At 42.4% G+C, this 18,686-nt stretch overlaps 1 protein-coding gene across 1 annotated transcript; it reads left to right on the forward strand.

The window, feature by feature from the left end:
* The first annotated feature begins 225 nt into the window (after positions 1–225).
* On the forward strand, positions 226–18,480 carry LOC135540447 (cleavage stimulation factor subunit 1). The gene is made up of 7 exons (XM_064967075.1): positions 226–325; positions 858–1,055; positions 1,350–1,627; positions 2,058–2,255; positions 3,149–3,330; positions 13,759–13,967; positions 17,149–18,480. The coding sequence occupies exons 2-7, from the start codon at positions 887–889 to the stop codon at positions 17,406–17,408; spliced, it is 1,296 nt and encodes a 431-aa protein (XP_064823147.1). The 5' UTR covers positions 226–325; positions 858–886; the 3' UTR covers positions 17,409–18,480.
* The last annotated feature ends 206 nt before the right edge of the window (positions 18,481–18,686 follow it).

The raw sequence follows: 18,686 nt of genomic DNA on the forward strand, positions 1-18,686 counted from the left end.
AATAAAACAAAAATGTCATTGCATGAGCCATCAGTTAGCATCCTTTGAATGAACATTCTACATTACCAGGTAAATCCAACATCAGTTGATAGAACATTCCAAACCATACCATGGAAATGATTGCAACACATTACCAGGCAGCCATTTTGAGTGTACCCGTTTGTTTACCAGCCAGGGTAAGAGCTTCTTAGTACGATCTATTCATTGTAATTTTGATGGTCAAAACCCACGCCCCGTTACGTACCGACGCAAAGATGTGATACAAGTGACGCAGTTACGCAGCGCATGCTTTGTAACCCCAAGCGTCCCTTGAACCAAGGCAAAGGTATTTTTGCAACATTTGAAATGTTTTATGTATGTAGATAATGTTTCTTTAAGTTTGATACATTTTCTTGATATTCTTGTTGTGTTATACATGATCGCAACCAATTAAACCAAGTTTGTAACCCGTTTGGTGCAGTCGTTGCTTGCACAATGTTGGGCTAGCTAGCTAGCAGTAGATAAGTTCAATCAATGCATTTTCATTTAACGTTATTTGAATTTACTTCCCTAAACTCGGTTGGTTATTGTTGCAAACATAAGGTGCTTGCTAACAGTTTGTACGGTCTATGATTTATGTTTGTAATGTGAATGTTACGAATGGTTTGGTCATAGCTCGCTACAGCAGCTATCTTGCATTATAGGTCCCGTTGGTATGCTAATGTTAGTTACTTAACCAGCCAGTGGGCTTCCATATTATTCGCATGATAGTTGAGCTTTCTTTGCTAGCTAGTTGAAGTTACAGAAGTTAAAAGTCCATAATAAAAACGTTTTTGATTTGTAGCAAATAATGATGACCATGTTTTGATCGATTTCAGCCAAGTTCGTTGAAGAAGCCTGAGCGGAGATGTACCGTCCCAAACCGACGCTGCGGGACCGACAGCACCTGTACCGGCTCATCATCAGCCAGTTGCTGTATGACGGTTACACCAACATCGCCAACAACCTCATCACGGAGGTGAAGCCACAGAGCGTCGTGTCGCCCTCTGAGAACCTCATGCAGCTGGCCAAGATAGGTGAGTGGGTAGTGGACTAGCTCGTAGGAGAATACTAACTACATGTCTGCAGTGTGGTTGTTTTGGAACTATACTGCTCCACTGTTTCATGCATCCCGTCCTCCCAAGACATAGCGAATGGCGACAGTGTAGTTTGCTAGCTAAATGTCTGTAGTGTTGTCACTGTTTTAATCAACTGTATTGCTCCATTCACCCCAAGGCAAGGAGAATGATGACTGTGGTGCACAAGATGTCAATGTCTGCAGTTTGATCGGTTGTAAAACTGTATCTCTCCATCCAACCTCCTCTCTCCAGGCATGGAGAATGATGACAGTGCGGTGCAGTATGCCATCGGGCGGTCTGACACAGTGGCACCAGGCGTTGGCATCGACCTGGAGTTTGACGCTGACGTCCAGTCCATGTCCCCCGAGGCGTCTGAGTACGAGACTTGTTACGTGACGTCTCATAAGGGTCCCTGTCGCGTGGCCACCTACAGCCGGGACGGGCAGCTCATTGCTACGGGCTCCGCAGACGCCTCCATCAAAGTCTTGGACACAGAACGTATGCTGGCCAAGAGTGCCATGCCCATAGAGGTGAGACAGGGGGCTGACATAGTGGTATGGTCTTGAATTGTAAAGTGTTGTAGCCTGTATGGACATTGTTTTGCGAACAGTTTGAACATCTTTACCTGCCGTGTTGCATTATTCAAGTAGGTAAACTTGTGTGCAACATGATTGGGAAGATAATGCAGCCAGACAGATGGTGATGAATGAGGAAGTGGAGCAGGCTCTGCACTTCGTTTTATAAAGGGGCTGCTCTGATTTGAGCCTCTCGAGACATTTGACAGACCGAATGTAACAAATTCTAGCACCGAAACTTTGTTTTTTGTATCGCGGGAGGGTACAGAGGTTTTGGTATACCATACAACACTATGATAGAGACCTACCTGTATTTGTCTAATAAGAACGGTGTGCTGTAATACGACCTAGGTGATCAGAACATTAATGTTCCTGTGTGTTCTAGGTGATGATGAATGAGACAGCCCAGCAGAACATGGAGAACCACCCGGTGATCAGAACACTGTACGACCACGTGGATGAGGTCACGTGTCTGGCATTCCACCCCACGGAACAGATCCTGGCGTCTGGGTCACGTGACTACACCCTCAAACTGTTTGACTACTCCAAGCCCTCTGCCAAGAGAGCCTTCAAACATGTACAGGTAGCAACAGAGGTGGGGCTTTTAGACGGGTAGCAACAGAGGTGGGGCTTTTAGACGGGTAGCAACAGAGGTGGGGCTTTTAGACGGGTAGCAACAGAGGTGGGGCTTTTAGACGGGTAGCAACAGAGGTGGGGCTTTTAGACGGGTAGCAACAGAGGTGGGGCTTTTAGACGGGTAGCAACAGAGGTGGGGCTTTTAGACGGGTAGCAACAGAGGTGGGGCTTTTAGACGGGTAGCAACAGAGGTGGGGCTTTTAGACGGGTAGCAACAGAGGTGGGGCTTTTAGACGGGTAGCAACAGAGGTGGGGCTTTTAGACGGGTAGCAACAGAGGTGGGGCTTTTAGACGGGTAGCAACAGAGGTGGGGCTTTTAGACGGGTAGCAACAGAGGTGGGGCTTTTAGACGGGTAGCGACATGGGCGGGGCCTTTAGACGGGTAACGACGGGGCGGGGCCTTTAGACGGGTAGCGGCATGGGCGGGGCTTTTAGACGGGTAGCGACATGGGCGGGGCCTTTAGACGGGTACAGGTAACAACGTTCTCTCAGATTGTCTGTTTGTGTAGGCAGTGATGGGAGCTGGGGGGTGTAGATGTTGATGGGGAGCTGGGGGGGGGTGTGCAGAACCATTCGAAAACAGGAAGTTGTGTTGAGTGGAGACATCAGGGGTTTGGGCAGAACCTATAGAAAACGGGAACAGGCGTGCTGGCCTGGCAAACCTGTGGTATCATATTACTACTTGGTGAGAATTGGCTTTTTATCACATAGTTAGTACAATGTTGGTATTGTGACAACTGTGCTCTGAAAATAATGTAATTGTCACCTTTTTGAGCCCAGCAGTTAGCAACCCTGGATTAGATATCCTAACAGTAGTGTCTCTGTGTCTGCTCCCCACAGGAAGCAGAGATGCTGCGTGCCATCTCCTTCCACCCGTCAGGTGACTTCCTTTTGGTGGGGACACAGCACCCGACCCTCCGCCTCTACGACGTTAACACCTTCCAATGCTTCGTCTCCTGCAACCCTCTAGACCAGCATACTGACACCATCAGTGGAGTCAACTACAACCCTAATGCTAACAGGTAACCCCTGACCTCTAACCCTCTAGATCAGGTATTCCCAAACTGGGTGCAGTGCTGTCGTGGGTACGCCAAATAAAAATGTGATTGACTTTTTATTTATTTTATTCTTTTTCTTCACGTGTTCAAAAAGTCCATTGATTTTCCAACGGGGTTATACATCTGGGTGAGGTTTTTTTCTTGCCTGGGTAATTTTGTTTCACTGCCAAAAATACAATTAAACCATCTAGTGTTCAGCGTGTTCAACACAATGTCAAATACAGGTAACCTAGTCAAATAATTAACATCCAATCAAATTAACCGTTACTCATCCAATCACATTAACTGTTACTCATCCAATCACATTAACCATTACTCTCTCACAGGAAACCTTCACTCTTGCGCAGACATTTAGGAACGAAACATGACAACTTGAAAAACAAGCCACGGGAGTTTTTCAAATGTGAATAAGTATGATTTTCGAGTAGTAAGACATGTATAAAAGCAACAGATACCGAGAGGCTCTTGGGTACACTGCAGCATCCACCGAGAGGCTCTTGGGTACACTGCAGCATCCACCGAGAGGCTCTTGGGTACACTGCAGCATCCACCGAGAGGCTCTTGGGTGCACTGCAGCATCCACCGAGAGGCTCTTGCTGCCAAGGAAATGCCTGACAGCTTGAAAGACGTTTTGGACACTACAGCGAAAATTGTTAACTTTGTTAAAGCAAGGCCCCTGAACCATTGTGTATTTTCTGCGTTATGCAATGATATGGACAGCAACCATGTAACGCTTTTACAACATACAGAAGTTCGCTGGTTATCAAGGGGCATTGACACATTTTAATTGAGAGACAAGCTTAAAGTTTTCTTAACTGACCATAATTTTCACTTGAATGACCGCTTGTACGATGATGAGTTTCTCACACAACTGGCCTGTCTGGGTGATGTTTTTTATCACCTGAATGATTTGAATCTAGGATTACAGGGACTCTCCGCAACTATATTCAATGTGCGGAACAAAATTGAGGCTATGATTAAGAAGTTGGATATCTTCTGTCTTCATTAACAAGGACAACACACAGGTCTTTCCATCATTGTATGATTTTTTTTGCGTGCAAATTAACTCAATTTACGGACAATGTCATGTGATCTAGTGAAGCACCTGAGTGAATTGGGTGCGCAATTACGCAGGTACTTCCCCGCAACGGATGACACAAACAACTGGTTCGTTATCCCTTTCATGCCCTGCCTCCAGTCCACTTACCGATATCTTAACAACGGAGCCTCATCCAAATTGCAACAAGCGGTTCTGTGAAAATTGAATTTAATTAGAAGCCCCTGCCAGATTTCTGGATTGGGCTGCGCTCAGAGTTTCTTGCCTTGGCAAATTGCGTTAAGACACTGATGCCCTTTGTAACCACGTACCTATGTGATAGTGGATTCTTGCGCCTCACTAGCATGACAAATATATACAGGCACAGACTGTGGGTGGAAAATTATTTAAATTAAGACACTCTCTCCAATACAACCCAACATTGCAGAGTTATATGCATCCTTTCAAGCACACCCTTCTCATTAACTTGTGAATTATTCACAATTTTTGATGAACAAATAATGTTTTATATGTAAGATGGTTAAATAAAGAGAGAAATTATTGATTATTATTATATTATTTGTGCCCTGGTCCTGTAAGAGCTCTTTGTCACTTCCCACGAGCCGGGTTGTGACAAACACTCACTAATTCTTATGTTTAATAAATGTATCATATAGTGTGTGTGGCAGGCTTACAATGATGGCAAAAAATTGATGCCAAGCGTTGGCTGGAGTGGTGTAAAGCTCGCTGCCTTTGGACCCTGGAGCAGTGGAAATGCTTTCTCTGAGGTGATGAATCACGCTTCACCATCTGGAAGTCCGACGGATGAATGTGGGTTTGGAGGATGCCAGGAGACGCTACCTGCCCCAATGCATAGTGCCAACTGTGAAGTGTGGCGGAGGAGGAATAATGGTCTGGGTTTGGTTTTTTTATGGTTCTTGCTAGGCCCCTTAGTTCTCGTGAAGAGAGATCTTACCGCTACAGCATCAATAACTTTGTGACAACAGTTTGGGGAAGGCCCTTTCCTGTTTCAGCATTACAATGCCCCCGTGCACAAAGCGAGGTCCATACAGAAATGGTTTGTCAATCGATGTGGAAGATCATTCATAATTAGAAAAAAACGTTATCCTTTTTATCCCTAATTTGGTGATATTCACTTGGCTCATCGCTACAACTCTCCAACGGGCTTGGGAGAGGCAAAGGTCGAGTTATGTGTCCCTCGAAACAACCTGCCAAACCACGCTTCTTAACACTTAAGCCAACTGCATCAATGTGTTGGGAGGAAACACTATTCAATTGACGACTGAAGCCAGCTTGCAGGTTCCCGGCCCGCCACAAGGAGTCGCTAAAGCACAATGAGCCAAAGAAAGCCCCCTGGCCGCACCCGAACGACACTGGGCCAATTGTGCACCGTCCTATAGGATTCCCGGTCATGGCCGGCTGTGACAGCCTGGGATCAAACCCCAGTCTTGTCTTGACGCCTCAACACTGTGATGCAGTGTCATAGACCGCTGCGCCACTCGGGAGGCTGTGGTGTGGAAGAATTCGACTGGCCCGCTGCACAGAGCCCTGACCTCAACCCCATCAAATCTTTGATGAATTGGAACGCCGACTGTGAGCCGGGCCTTATCACCCAACATCAGTACCCGACCTCACTTATACTCTTGTGGCTGAATGGAAGCAAGTCCCCGCAGCAATGTTCCTACATCTAGTGGAAAGCCTTCCCAGAAGAGTGGAGGCTGTTATAGCAGCAATGTTCCAACATCTAGTGGAAAACCTTCCCAGAATAGTGGAGGCTGGTATAGCAGCAAAGGGGGCTCCAACTCCATATTAATGACTTCCCAGAAGACTGGGGGCTGTTATAGCAGCAAAGGGGGGACCAACTCCATATTAATGCCCATGATTTTTGAATGAAATGTTCGATGAGCAGGTGTCCACATTCGAGGTCGGCCTATTAATCGGTATGGCCGATTTAATTAGGGCTGATTTCAAGTTTTCATAATGATCGGAAGTCTGTATTTTTGGGCGCCGTTTTGCCTATTTATTATTATTTTTTACACCTTTTATTTAATCTTTATTTAACTAGGCAAGTCAGTTAAACACATTCTTATTTTCAATTACGCCCTAGGAACAGTGTGTTAATCTGTCGTTCTGCCCCTGAACAAAGCAGTTTTCACCTTGTTAGCTCGGGGGATTCAATCTTGCAACCTTACAGTTAACTAGTCCAACGCAACAATGACCTGCCTCTCTCTCGTTGCACTCCACAAGGAGATTGCCTGTTAACTTCTTGAAACTCCCCATCCCGGATCCGGGATCGTGACTAAAGCCTCAGGCTCATTAGCATAACGCAACGTTAACGATTTCTGAAAATCGCAAATAAAATTAAAATAATGCGTCTGTTCTCAAGCTTAGCCTTTTCTTAACAACACTGTCATCTCAGATTTTCAAAATATGCTTTTGAACCATAGAAATTGACTAATTTGTGTAAGAGTATGCAAAGCTAGCATAGCATTTTGTGTAGCATGTAGCACGCAACATTTTCACAAAAACCAGATAACCAAATAAATAAAATCATTTACCTTTGAAGAGCTTCTGATGTTTTCAATGAGGAGACTCTCAGTCACATACCAAATGCGCAGTGTTTCCTGAAAGCGTCTGTGTGTAGGAGAAATCGTTCCGTTTTCTACATTGCGTCTGGCTACCGAAACGAACCGAAAATGCAGTCACCTACAACGTAAAACTTTTTCCGGATTAACTACATAATATCGACCGAAACATGGCAAACGTTGTTTGGAATCAGTCCTCAAGGTGTTTTTTCACATATCTCTTCATTGACATGCAGTTCGTGGAAGCTTGCTTTACTCTCTGTATCGAATGGAAAAATACTGGCAGGTGACTTTTGCGCACCAATTTCGTCGCAGGACACCGGGCGGACACGTGGTAAATGTGGTCTCTTATGGTCAATCTTCCAATGATCTGCCTACAAATACGTCACAATGCTGCAGACACCTTGGGGAAACGACAGAAAGGGCAGACTTACTCCTCTCGCGTTCACAGCCATATAAGGAGACCATGGAAAACAGAGCCTCAAAAATCCTTGTCATTTCCTGGATGCCATCTCATCTTGGTTTTGCCTGAAGCTCACGTTATAGGGCACGCACAGAGAAGATCTTTGTATTTCTGGACACGTCAGAGTGTTTTCTTTCGAACGGTAGCAATTATATGCATAGTCGAGCATCTTTTTGTGACAAAATATCTTGTTTAAAACAGGAACGTTTTTCATCCAAAAATGAAATAGCGCCCCCATAGATGTAAGAGGTTAAGTGAATGCAGGAAGCCAAGGTAAGTTGCTAGCTAGCATTAAACTTATCTTATAAAAAACAATCAATCATAATCACTAGTTAACTACACATGGTTGATGATATTACTAGATATTATCTAGCGTGTCCTGCGTTGCATATAATCTGACTGAGCATACAAGTATCTAAGTATCTGACTGAGCGGTGGTAGGCAGAAGCAGGCGCGTAAACATTCATTCAAACAGCACTTTCGTGCGTTTTGCCAGCAGCTCTTCATTGTGCGTCAAGCATTGCGCTGTTTATGACTTCAAACCTATCAACTCCCAAGATGAGGCTCGTGTGACCGAAGTGAAATGGCTAGCAAGTTAGCGCGCGATAATTGTCGTTGTTGCTGTTTCGAGCACAGGGAGGAGCGAGGAGAGGGGCGGAAGCTATACTGTTACACTGGCAATACTAAAGTGCCTATAAGAACATCCAATAGTCAAAGGTTAATGAAATACAAATGGTATAGAGGGAAATAGTCCTATACTTCCTATAATAACTACAACCTAAAACTTCTTACCTGGGAATATTAAAGACTCATGTTAAAAGGAACCACCAGCTTTCATATGTTCTTGAGCAAGGAACTGAAACTTTAGCTTTATTACATGGCACATATTGCACTTTTACTTCTCCAACACTTTGTTTTTGCCTTATTTAAACCAAATTGAACATGTTTCATTATTTATTTGAGGCAAAATTGATTTTATTGATGTATTATATTAAGTTAAAATAAGTGTTCATTCAGTATTGTTGTAATTGTCATTATTATAAATAAATAAAATCGGCCGATTTAATCGGTATCGGCGTTGAAAAATCACAATCAGTCGACCTCTATACTTCATGTAGTGTATCTTTTGATTTCTAAGACACTCTAAGGTTAGTATTATTCACAACTAAAGTTACCATGTAAGTCTAAATCTAGCATTTAGGACCAGTTTCAAATCATCACTTTTATGCTCAACGAAGCCACTTCATATGAGTACTCGCCCCGGGAATGGGGAAAAATATCCTATTTTATTCAACTAAGTTTAATTTTCTCATTCTATAAAATAATGGCAATGACTTATAAGCATATCTTGTCTGCTAAATGAACAAGTCTACAGCCTATGACATGGAGCACAGCCAGATAACATACAGTATCTAGTCTGATAAATGAACAAGTCTACAGCCAGATAACATACAGTATCTAGTCAGATAAATGAACAAGTCTACAGTCTATAGCCAGATAACATACAGTATCTAGTCTGATAAATGAACAAGTCTACAGTCTATAGCCAGATAACATACAGTATCTAGTCTGATAAATGAACAAGTCTACAGCCAGATAACATACAGTATCTAGTCTGATAAATGAACAAGTCTACAGTCTATAGCCAGATAACATACAGTATCTAGTCTGATAAATGAACAAGTCTATAGCCAGATAACATACAGTATCTAGTCAGATAAATGAACTAGTCTACAGCCTATAGCCAGATAACATACAGTATCTAGTCTGATAAATGAACTAGTCTATAGCCAGATAACATACAGTATCTAGTCTGATAAATGAACTAGTCTACAGTCTATAGCCAGATAACATACATTATCTAGTCTGATAAATGAACTAGTCTATAGCCAGATAACATACAGTATCTAGTCAGATAAATGAACTAGTCTATAGCCAGATAACATACAGTATCTAGTCTGATAAATGAACTAGTCTACAGCCAGATAACATACAGTATCTAGTCTGATAAATGAACAAGTCTACAGCCAGATAACATACAGTATCTAGTCAGATAAATGAACTAGTCTACAGTCAGATAACATACAGTATCTAGTCAGATAAATGAACTAGTCTATAGCCAGATAACATACAGTATCTAGTCTGATAAATGAACTAGTCTACAGCCAGATAACATACAGTATCTAGTCTGATAAATGAACTAGTCTACAGTCAGATAACATACAGTATCTAGTCTGATAAATGAACAAGTCTACAGCCAGATAACATACAGTATCTAGTCTGATAAATGAACTAGTCTACAGCCAGATAACATACAGTATCTAATCTGATAAATGAACTAGTCTATAGCCAGATAACATACAGTATCTAGTCTAATAAATGAACTAGTCTATAGTCAGATAACATACAGTATCTAGTCTGATAAATGAACTAGTCTACAGCCAGATAACATACAGTATCTAATCTGATAAATGAACTAGTCTATAGCCAGATAACATACAGTATCTAGTCTGATAAATGAACTAGTCTATAGCCAGATAACATGCAGTATCTAGTCTGATAAATGAACTAGTCTATAGCCAGATAACATACAGTATCTAGTCTGATAAATGAACAAGTCTATAGCCAGATAACATACAGTATCTAGCCAGATAAATGAACAAGTCTATAGCCAGATAACATACAGTCTATAGCCAGATAACATACAGTATCTAGTCTGATAAATGAACTAGTCTACAGTCTATAGCCAGATAACATACAGTATCTAGTCAGATAAATGAACTAGTCTATAGCCAGATAACATACAGTATCTAGTCAGATAAATGAACTAGTCTATAGCCAGATAACATACAGTATCTAGTCTGATAAATGAACTAGTCTACAGCCAGATAACATACAGTATCTAGTCTGATAAATGAACAAGTCTATAGCCAGATAACATGCAGTATCTAGTCTGATAAATGAACTAGTCTATAACCAGATAACATACAGTATCTAGTCTGATAAATGAACTAGTCTATAGCCAGATAACATACAGTATCTAGTCTGATAAATGAACTAGTCTACAGCCAGATAACATACAGTATCTAGTCTGCTAAATGAACTAGTCTACAGCCTATAGCCAGATAACATACAGTATCTAGTCTGATAAATGAACTAGTCTACAGCCTATAGCCAGATAACATACAGTATCTAGTCTGATAAATGAACTAGTCTATAGCCAGATAACATACAGTATCTAGTCTGATAAATGAACTAGTCTACAGTCTATAGCCAGATAACATACAGTATCTAGTCTGATAAATGAACTAGTCTATAGCCAGATAACATACAGTATCTAGTCTGATAAATGAACTAGTCTATAGCCAGATAACATACAGTATCTAGTCAGATAAATGAACTAGTCTATAGCCAGATAACATACAGTATCTAGTCTGATAAATGAACAAGTCTACAGCCAGATAACATACAGTATCTAGTCAGATAAATGAACTAGTCTATAGCCAGATAACATACAGTATCTAGTCTGATAAATGAACTAGTCTACAGCCAGATAACATACAGTATCTAGTCAGATAAATGAACTAGTCTATAGCCAGATAACATACAGTATCTAGTCTGATAAATGAACTAGTCTATAGCCAGATAACATACAGTATCTAGTCTGATAAATGAACTAGTCTACAGTCTATAGCCAGATAACATACAGTATCTAGTCTGATAAATGAACAAGTCTACAGTCTATAGCCAGATAACATACAGTATCTAGTCTGATAAATGAACTAGTCTACAGTCTATAGCCAGATAACATACATTATCTAGTCTGATAAATGAACTAGTCTATAGCCAGATAACATACAGTATCTAGTCAGATAAATGAACTAGTCTACAGCCAGATAACATACAGTATCTAGTCAGATAAATGAACTAGTCTACAGCCAGATAACATACAGTATCTAGTCTGATAAATGAACTAGTCTATAACCAGATAACATACAGTATCTAGTCTGATAAATGAACTAGTCTACAGCCAGATAACATACAGTATCTAGTCTGATAAATGAACTAGTCTATAGCCAGATAACATACAGTATCTAGTCTGATAAATGAACTAGTCTATAACCAGATAACATACAGTATCTAGTCTGATAAATGAACTAGTCTACAGTCAGATAACATACAGTATCTAGTCTGATAAATGAACTAGTCTACAGCCAGATAACATACAGTATCTAGTCTGATAAATGAACAAGTCTATAGTCTATAACCAGATAACATACAGTATCTAGTCTGATAAATGAACTAGTCTACAGCCAGATAACATACAGTATCTAGTCTGATAAATGAACTAGTCTATAGTCAGATAACATACAGTATCTAGTCTGATAAATGAACTAGTCTATAACCAGATAACATACAGTATCTAGTCTGATAAATGAACTAGTCTACAGTCTATAGCCAGATAACATACAGTATCTAGTCTGATAAATGAACTAGTCTATAGTCAGATAACATACAGTATCTAGTCTGATAAATGAACTAGTCTACAGTCTATAGCCAGATAACATACAGTATCTAGTCTGATAAATGAACTAGTCTACAGCCAGATAACATACAGTATCTAGTCTGATAAATGAACTAGTCTATAGTCAGATAACATACAGTATCTAGTCTGATAAATGAACTAGTCTATAGTCAGATAACATACAGTATCTAGTCTGATAAATGAACTAGTCTATAACCAGATAACATACAGTATCTAGTCAGATAAATGAACTAGTCTATAGTCAGATAACATACAGTATCTAGTCTGATAAATGAACTAGTCTATAGCCAGATAACATACAGTATCTAGTCTGATAAATGAACTAGTCTATAGCCAGATAACATACAGTATCTAGTCTGATAAATGAACTAGTCTATAACCAGATAACATACAGTATCTAGTCTGATAAATGAACTAGTCTATAGTCAGATAACATACAGTATCTAGTCTGATAAATGAACTAGTCTACAGCCAGATAACATACAGTATCTAGTCAGATAAATGAACTAGTCTATAGCCAGATAACATACAGTATCTAGTCAGATAAATGAACTAGTCTATAGCCAGATAACATACAGTATCTAGTCTGATAAATGAACTAGTCTATAGCCAGATAACATACAGTATCTAGTCTGATGAATGAACTAGTCTACAGCCAGATAACATACAGTATCTAGTCTGATAAATGAACAAGTCTATAGCCAGATAACATACAGTATCTAGTCTGATAAATGAACTAGTCTATAGCCAGATAACATACAGTATCTAGTCTGATAAATGAACTAGTCTACAGTCTATAGCCAGATAACATACAGTATCTAGTCTGATAAATGAACTAGTCTATAGCCAGATAACATACAGTATCTAGTCTGATAAATGAACTAGTCTATAGCCAGATAACATACAGTATCTAGTCAGATAAATGAACTAGTCTACAGCCAGATAACATACAGTATCTAGTCTGATAAATGAACTAGTCTATAGCCAGATAACATACAGTATCTAGTCAGATAAATGAACTAGTCTACAGCCAGATAACATACAGTATCTAGTCTGATAAATGAACTAGTCTATAACCAGATAACATACAGTATCTAGTCTGATAAATGAACAAGTCTACAGCCAGATAACATACAGTATCTAGCCAGATAAATGAACTAGTCTACAGTCAATAGCCAGATAACATAGCAGGCCAACTCATATTCTGTTCTTCTGAAATACATTTTCTTCATATAGTGTTTCTTTAGACCTGCCTAAAATAAATACATGAGTTTATTGTGATGGTGTTAATTCAGGTGATTTATTAGACTTTAAAATGTAGATGTTCCAAAGGTGCATCATCAGCTTGAATGGAGGCCTGGAGATGATCAACATGTTTATGTTCATTAACGGTCAATTAACGTGAGACCGGCAGTCTTCTGCTTGACAATAACCAGCTGATAGAATATAACTGCCACAGCCCTTAGGTCCCCAACACATGACCTTAACCCTGACAGTGTCAACAGGTGGGTTCACTAGACTGGCTCAGTCCCTGACCCATGACCTTAACCCTGACAGAATATAACTGCCACAGCCCTTAGGTCCCCAACACATGACCTTATATTCTGTCAGAATATAACTTCCACAGCCCTTAGGTCCCCAACACATGATCTTAACCCTGACAGTGTCAACAGGTGGGTTCACTAGACTGGCTCAGTCCCTGACCCATGACCTTAACCCTCTGCTCATTCTGTGTCTCCAGCTATGTGACGTGCAGTAAGGACGGCAGCATCAAGCTGTGGGACGGCGTGTCTAACCGCTGTGTGATGACATTTGATAAGGCCCATGATGGGGCGGAGGTCTGCTCCGCTGTCTTCTCAAAGAACTCCAAGTACGTCCTCTCCACCGGGAAAGACTCTGTCGCCAAACTGTGGGAGATCTCCACCGGGCGCCCCCTGGTCAAATACACAGGTAACCACTTACCCGAACCCCTTACCACAGACACTAGCCTTAACCTCCCCCCAGACACTAGCCTTAACCTCCCCCCAGACACTAGCCTTAACCTCCCCCCAGACACTAGCCTTAACCTCCCCCCAGACACTAGCCTTAACCTCCCCCCAGACACTAGCCTTAACCTCCCCCCAGACACTAGCCTTAACCTCCCGCCCCCCAGACACTAGCCTTAACCTCCCGCCCCCCAGACACTAGCCTTAACCTCCCGCCCCCCAGACACTAGCCTTAACCTCCCGCCCCCCAGACACTAGCCTTAACCTCCCGCCCCCCAGACACTAGCCTTAACCTCCCGCCCCCCAGACACTAGCCTTAACCTCCCGCCCCCCCCCAGATGCTAGCCTTAACCTCCCGCCCCCAGACCCATCTCCCCATAAGATGAGTGTGTTTTGTGGAATGGACAGGGAGAGGGGCTGAGGTGTTCTGGGGTGGTGTTGACTGATTAATCGGTATGGCCGATTTAATTAGGACCGATTTCAAGTTTTCATAACAATCGGAAATCGGTATTTTTTATGTTTATTTATTTATTTATTTATTTTATTTATTTATACCTTTTAATTTAACTAGGCAAGTCAGTTAAAAACACATTCTTATTTTCAATGACGGCCTAGGAACTGTGGGTTAACTGCCTGTTCAGGGGCAGAACGACAGATTATTACCTTGTCAGCTTGGGGGTTCCAGTCTTGCAACCGCACAGTTAACTAGTCCAACACTCTAACCATTGCACTCCACGAGTACCGTACCTGTTACGCGAATGTAGTAGAAGCCAAGGTAAGTTATTAGCAAGCATTAAACTTATCTTATAAAAACAATCAATCATAATCACTAGTTATAACTACTAATCCAGTTTAGCAGGCAATATCAACCAGGTGAAATTGTAATTTCTCTTGCATTCATTGCACGCAGAGTCAGGGTATATGCAACAGTTTGGGCTGCCTGGCTTATTGCAAACTAATTTGCCAGAATTTCACGTAAATATGACATGCATTGGTTGTGCAATGTAACAATAGCATTTAGACTTATGGATGCCATCCGTTAGATAAAATACCGAACGGTTCCGTATTTCACTGAAATAATAAACGTCTTGTTTTCGAAATGATAGTTTCCGGATTCAATCATATTAATGACCAAAGGCTTGTATTTCTGTGTGTTAAGTCTGATTTGATAGAGCAGTCTGACTGAGCTGCAGCAGGCCCGTAATCATTCATTCAAACAGCACTTTCGTGCGTTTCGCCAGCAGCTCTTCACAAGCACAGCGCTGTTTATGACTTCAAGTCTATCAGCCTAATGGCTGGTGTAACCAATGTGAAATGGCTAGCTAGTTAGCTGGGTGTGCGCTAATACTGTTTCAAACGTCACTCCCTTTTAGATTTGGAGTAGTTATTCCCCTTGCGCTACAAGGGCCGCGGCTTTTGTGGAGCGATGGGTAACGATGCTTCGAGTGTGGCTGTTGTCCATGTGTTCCTGGTTCGAGCCCAGGTCGGAGCGAGGAGAGTGACTGAAGCTATACTGTTACACTGGCAATACTAAAGTGCCTTTAAGAACATCCAATAGTCAAAGGTTAATGAAATACAAATGGTATAGAGAGAAATAGTCCTATAAATACTATATTAACTACAACCTAACACTTCTTACCTGGGAATATTGAAGTCTCATGTTAAAAGAAACCAACTTTCATATGTTCTCATGTTCTGAGCAAGGAACTGAAACGTTAGCTTTTTTACATGGCACATATTACTTTCTTCTCCAACACTTTGTTTTTGTATTATTTAAACCAAATTGAACATGTTTCATTATTTATTTATCTGGGGTGGTGTTGGTTGAGTCAGGACAAAGAGAGAGGAGGTCTGGGGTGGGTTGAATCAGGGCAGAGAGAGAGGAGGTATGGGTTGAGTTGAGTCAGGACAAAGAGAGAGGAGGTCTGGGATGGGTTGAGTTGAGTCAGGACAAAGAGAGAGGTCTGGGGTGGGTTGAGTCAGGACAAAAGAGAGAGGTCTGGGATGGGTTGAGTCAGGACAAAGAGAGAGGAGGTCTGGGATGGGTTGAGTCAGGACAAAGAGAGAGGAGGTCTGGGGTGGGTTGAGTCAGGACAAAGAGAGAGGAGATCTGGGATGGGTTGAGTCAGGACAAGAGAGGAGGTCTGGGATGGGTTGAGTCAGGACAAGAGAGAGGAGGTCTGGGGTGGGTTGAGTCAGGACAAAGAGAGAGGAGATCTGGGATGGGTTGAGTCAGGACAAAGAGAGGAGGTCTGGGATGGGTTGAGTCAGGACAAAGAGAGAGGAGGTCTGGGGTGGGTTGAGTCAGGACAAAGAGAGAGGAGATCTGGGATGGGTTGAGTCAGGACAAAGAGAGGAGGTCTGGGATGGGTTGAGTCAGGACAAAGAGAGAGGAGGACTGGGATGGGTTGAGTCAGGACAAAAGAGAGGAGGTCTGGGATGGGTTGAGTCAGGACAAAGAGAGAGGAGGTCTGGGATGGGTTGAGTCAGGACAAAGAGAGAGGAGGTCTGGGATGGGTTGAGTCAGGACAAAAGAGAGGAGGTCTGGGATGGGTTGAGTCAGGACAAAGAGAGAGGAGGTCTGGGATGGGTTGAGTCAGGACAAAGAGAGAGGAGGTCTGGGATGGGTTGAGTCAGGACAAAGAGAGAGGAGGTCTGGGATGGGTTGAGTCAGGACAAAGAGAGAGGAGGTCTGGGATGGGTTGAGTCAGGACAAAGAGAGAGGAGGTCTGGGATGGGTTGAGTCAGGACAAAGAGAGAGGAGGTCTGGGGTGGGTTGAGTCAGGACAAAGAGAGGTCTGGGATGGGTTGAGTCAGGACAAAGAGAGAGGAGGTCTGGGGTGGGTTGAGTCAGGACAAAGAGAGAGGAGGTCTGGGATGGGTTGAGTTGAGTCAGGACAAAGAGAGAGGTCTGGGGTGGGTTGAGTCAGGACAAAGAGAGAGGTCTGGGGTGGGTTGAGTCAGGACAAAGAGAGGTCTGGGATGGGTTGAGTCAGGACAAAGAGAGAGGAGGTCTGGGATGGGTTGTCAGGACAAAGAGAGAGGAGGTCTGGGGTGGGTTGAGTCAGGACAATGTTACTCTGATGTGGAAACATTCTTGCCCATAACTTATCCGTGTGTGTGTGTGTGTGTCTTCCTCCCGTCAGGTGCTGGTCTGAGTGGTCGTCAGATGCATCGTACCCAGGGTGTGTTCAACCACACAGAGGACTATGTTCTGCTGCCTGATGAGAGAACCATCTCTCTATGCTGCTGGGACTCCCGATCTGCAGAGAGGAAGAACCTTCTGTCCCTGGGTCACAACAACATCGTCCGCTGTATCGTCCACTCCCCCACCAACCCAGGGTTCATGACCTGTAGTGATGACTTCAGGGCCCGCTTCTGGTACAGACGTACTACCACCGATTGAGACCCCTCTGTTGTACCTCTGACCCCTCTGTACCAACACACTACCACAGAGCCCAAACCAAATCCCTCACCACTGAGGAAACCCCCATTGATGACAACTCCACAGCCAAACAGCTCCTTCCCTGACACTGGACAGCATCAGGGTCCTGCAGCCTCAGACGTTACAACAAACCGTGTCTGAGTTGACTACACTGCCTCCATCTTGGACTGGATTTCAGTGGCGTGAGTGGACTCTTTCTGATGACTCTGTAATGGCTTGTCATGACTGTAGTACCCAGGTATGACAGCCAGGTGGCCGTGTTTGACCAGTGAGTTTCTATCTGGGCCTGGTTTCACCATGGTGGGTAGCCATGTTGGTAGAGAACACAGCTGATTGGCTGGCTGATTACATGAACAGCGTTGTTGGGAATAGTAATCATTAACTAATCTTCTAGATATTTTGAAGACCGTGAGCAACATGCTCATTGATACGTTTCTTTAATCTTTTGATAAAACAACTCCGTAGTTGAGTTTGTGGTTTTCCACATTTTTCCCCTTTTTTTTGTTTGTCTTTCTGATGTTACACATTTTTATTAAACCATTGAAGAAAATACGTTTTCCTGTCAGTTCTTTGACTTGAAATTAGTCTTGAAAATCTTAGACTTAAATGTTCTAGTATAAAGTTAAACGCTGTATAGAACTATGCACCGTTGTTCTAGAGCACGCCTGGTAATTCTTTTCCATGGAGGGCCACATTAAAATATATTTTAGCCCAGAATCGCGCGGCAGGTAGCCTAGTGGTTAGAGCATTGGACGAGTAACCGAAAGATCGAGTCCCCGAGCTGACATGGTAAAAATCTGTTGTTCTGCCCCTGAACAAGGCAGTTAACCCATTGTTCCTGGGCCGTCATTGTTATTTTCAATGTGTTCTTAACTAACTTGCCTCGTTAAATAAAAATAAATGTAAAAAATCATATTACAGGATTATACATGTGTATGACTGTGTTGACAGATATATCTACTGTAAATCACGGCCAGATATGCTACTTATTTTACTTTTTAACATGCACAGAAATAAACCATGTTCTCCTTTTGGTAGATATTTATTATTAAACATGCAATGAACTACACGGAGGGAAAAGTACACTGCATTCAGCACCACGGACAGAACTCTTGTTCACGGGTATGCACAAATACACGAGAGAGAGCTCAACATTACATTTAAACCACTCAATCAGTGTGAGGAGTGAAGTCTGATGGGCATTGACTAGAGCAGTGAAGTCAGGTATAGTTTCTGACG

Source organism: Oncorhynchus masou, chromosome 5 (genome assembly GCF_036934945.1).
Source record: "Oncorhynchus masou masou isolate Uvic2021 chromosome 5, UVic_Omas_1.1, whole genome shotgun sequence".
Taxonomy (NCBI): domain Eukaryota; kingdom Metazoa; phylum Chordata; class Actinopteri; order Salmoniformes; family Salmonidae; genus Oncorhynchus; species Oncorhynchus masou.

What these genes read in the sequence shown, in the direction of transcription:
- LOC135540447 (XM_064967075.1), top strand. Translation starts at nt 887, where the DNA reads ATGTACCGTCCCAAACCGACGCTGCGGGACCGACAGCACCTGTACCGG. An exon ending in GAGCCTTCAAACATGTACAG is followed by an intron (nt 2,256 to 3,148) that starts GTAGCAACAGAG and finishes TGCTCCCCACAG; the next exon opens with GAAGCAGAGATGCTGCGTGC. An exon ending in TACAACCCTAATGCTAACAG is followed by an intron (nt 3,331 to 13,758) that starts GTAACCCCTGAC and finishes CTGTGTCTCCAG; the next exon opens with CTATGTGACGTGCAGTAAGG.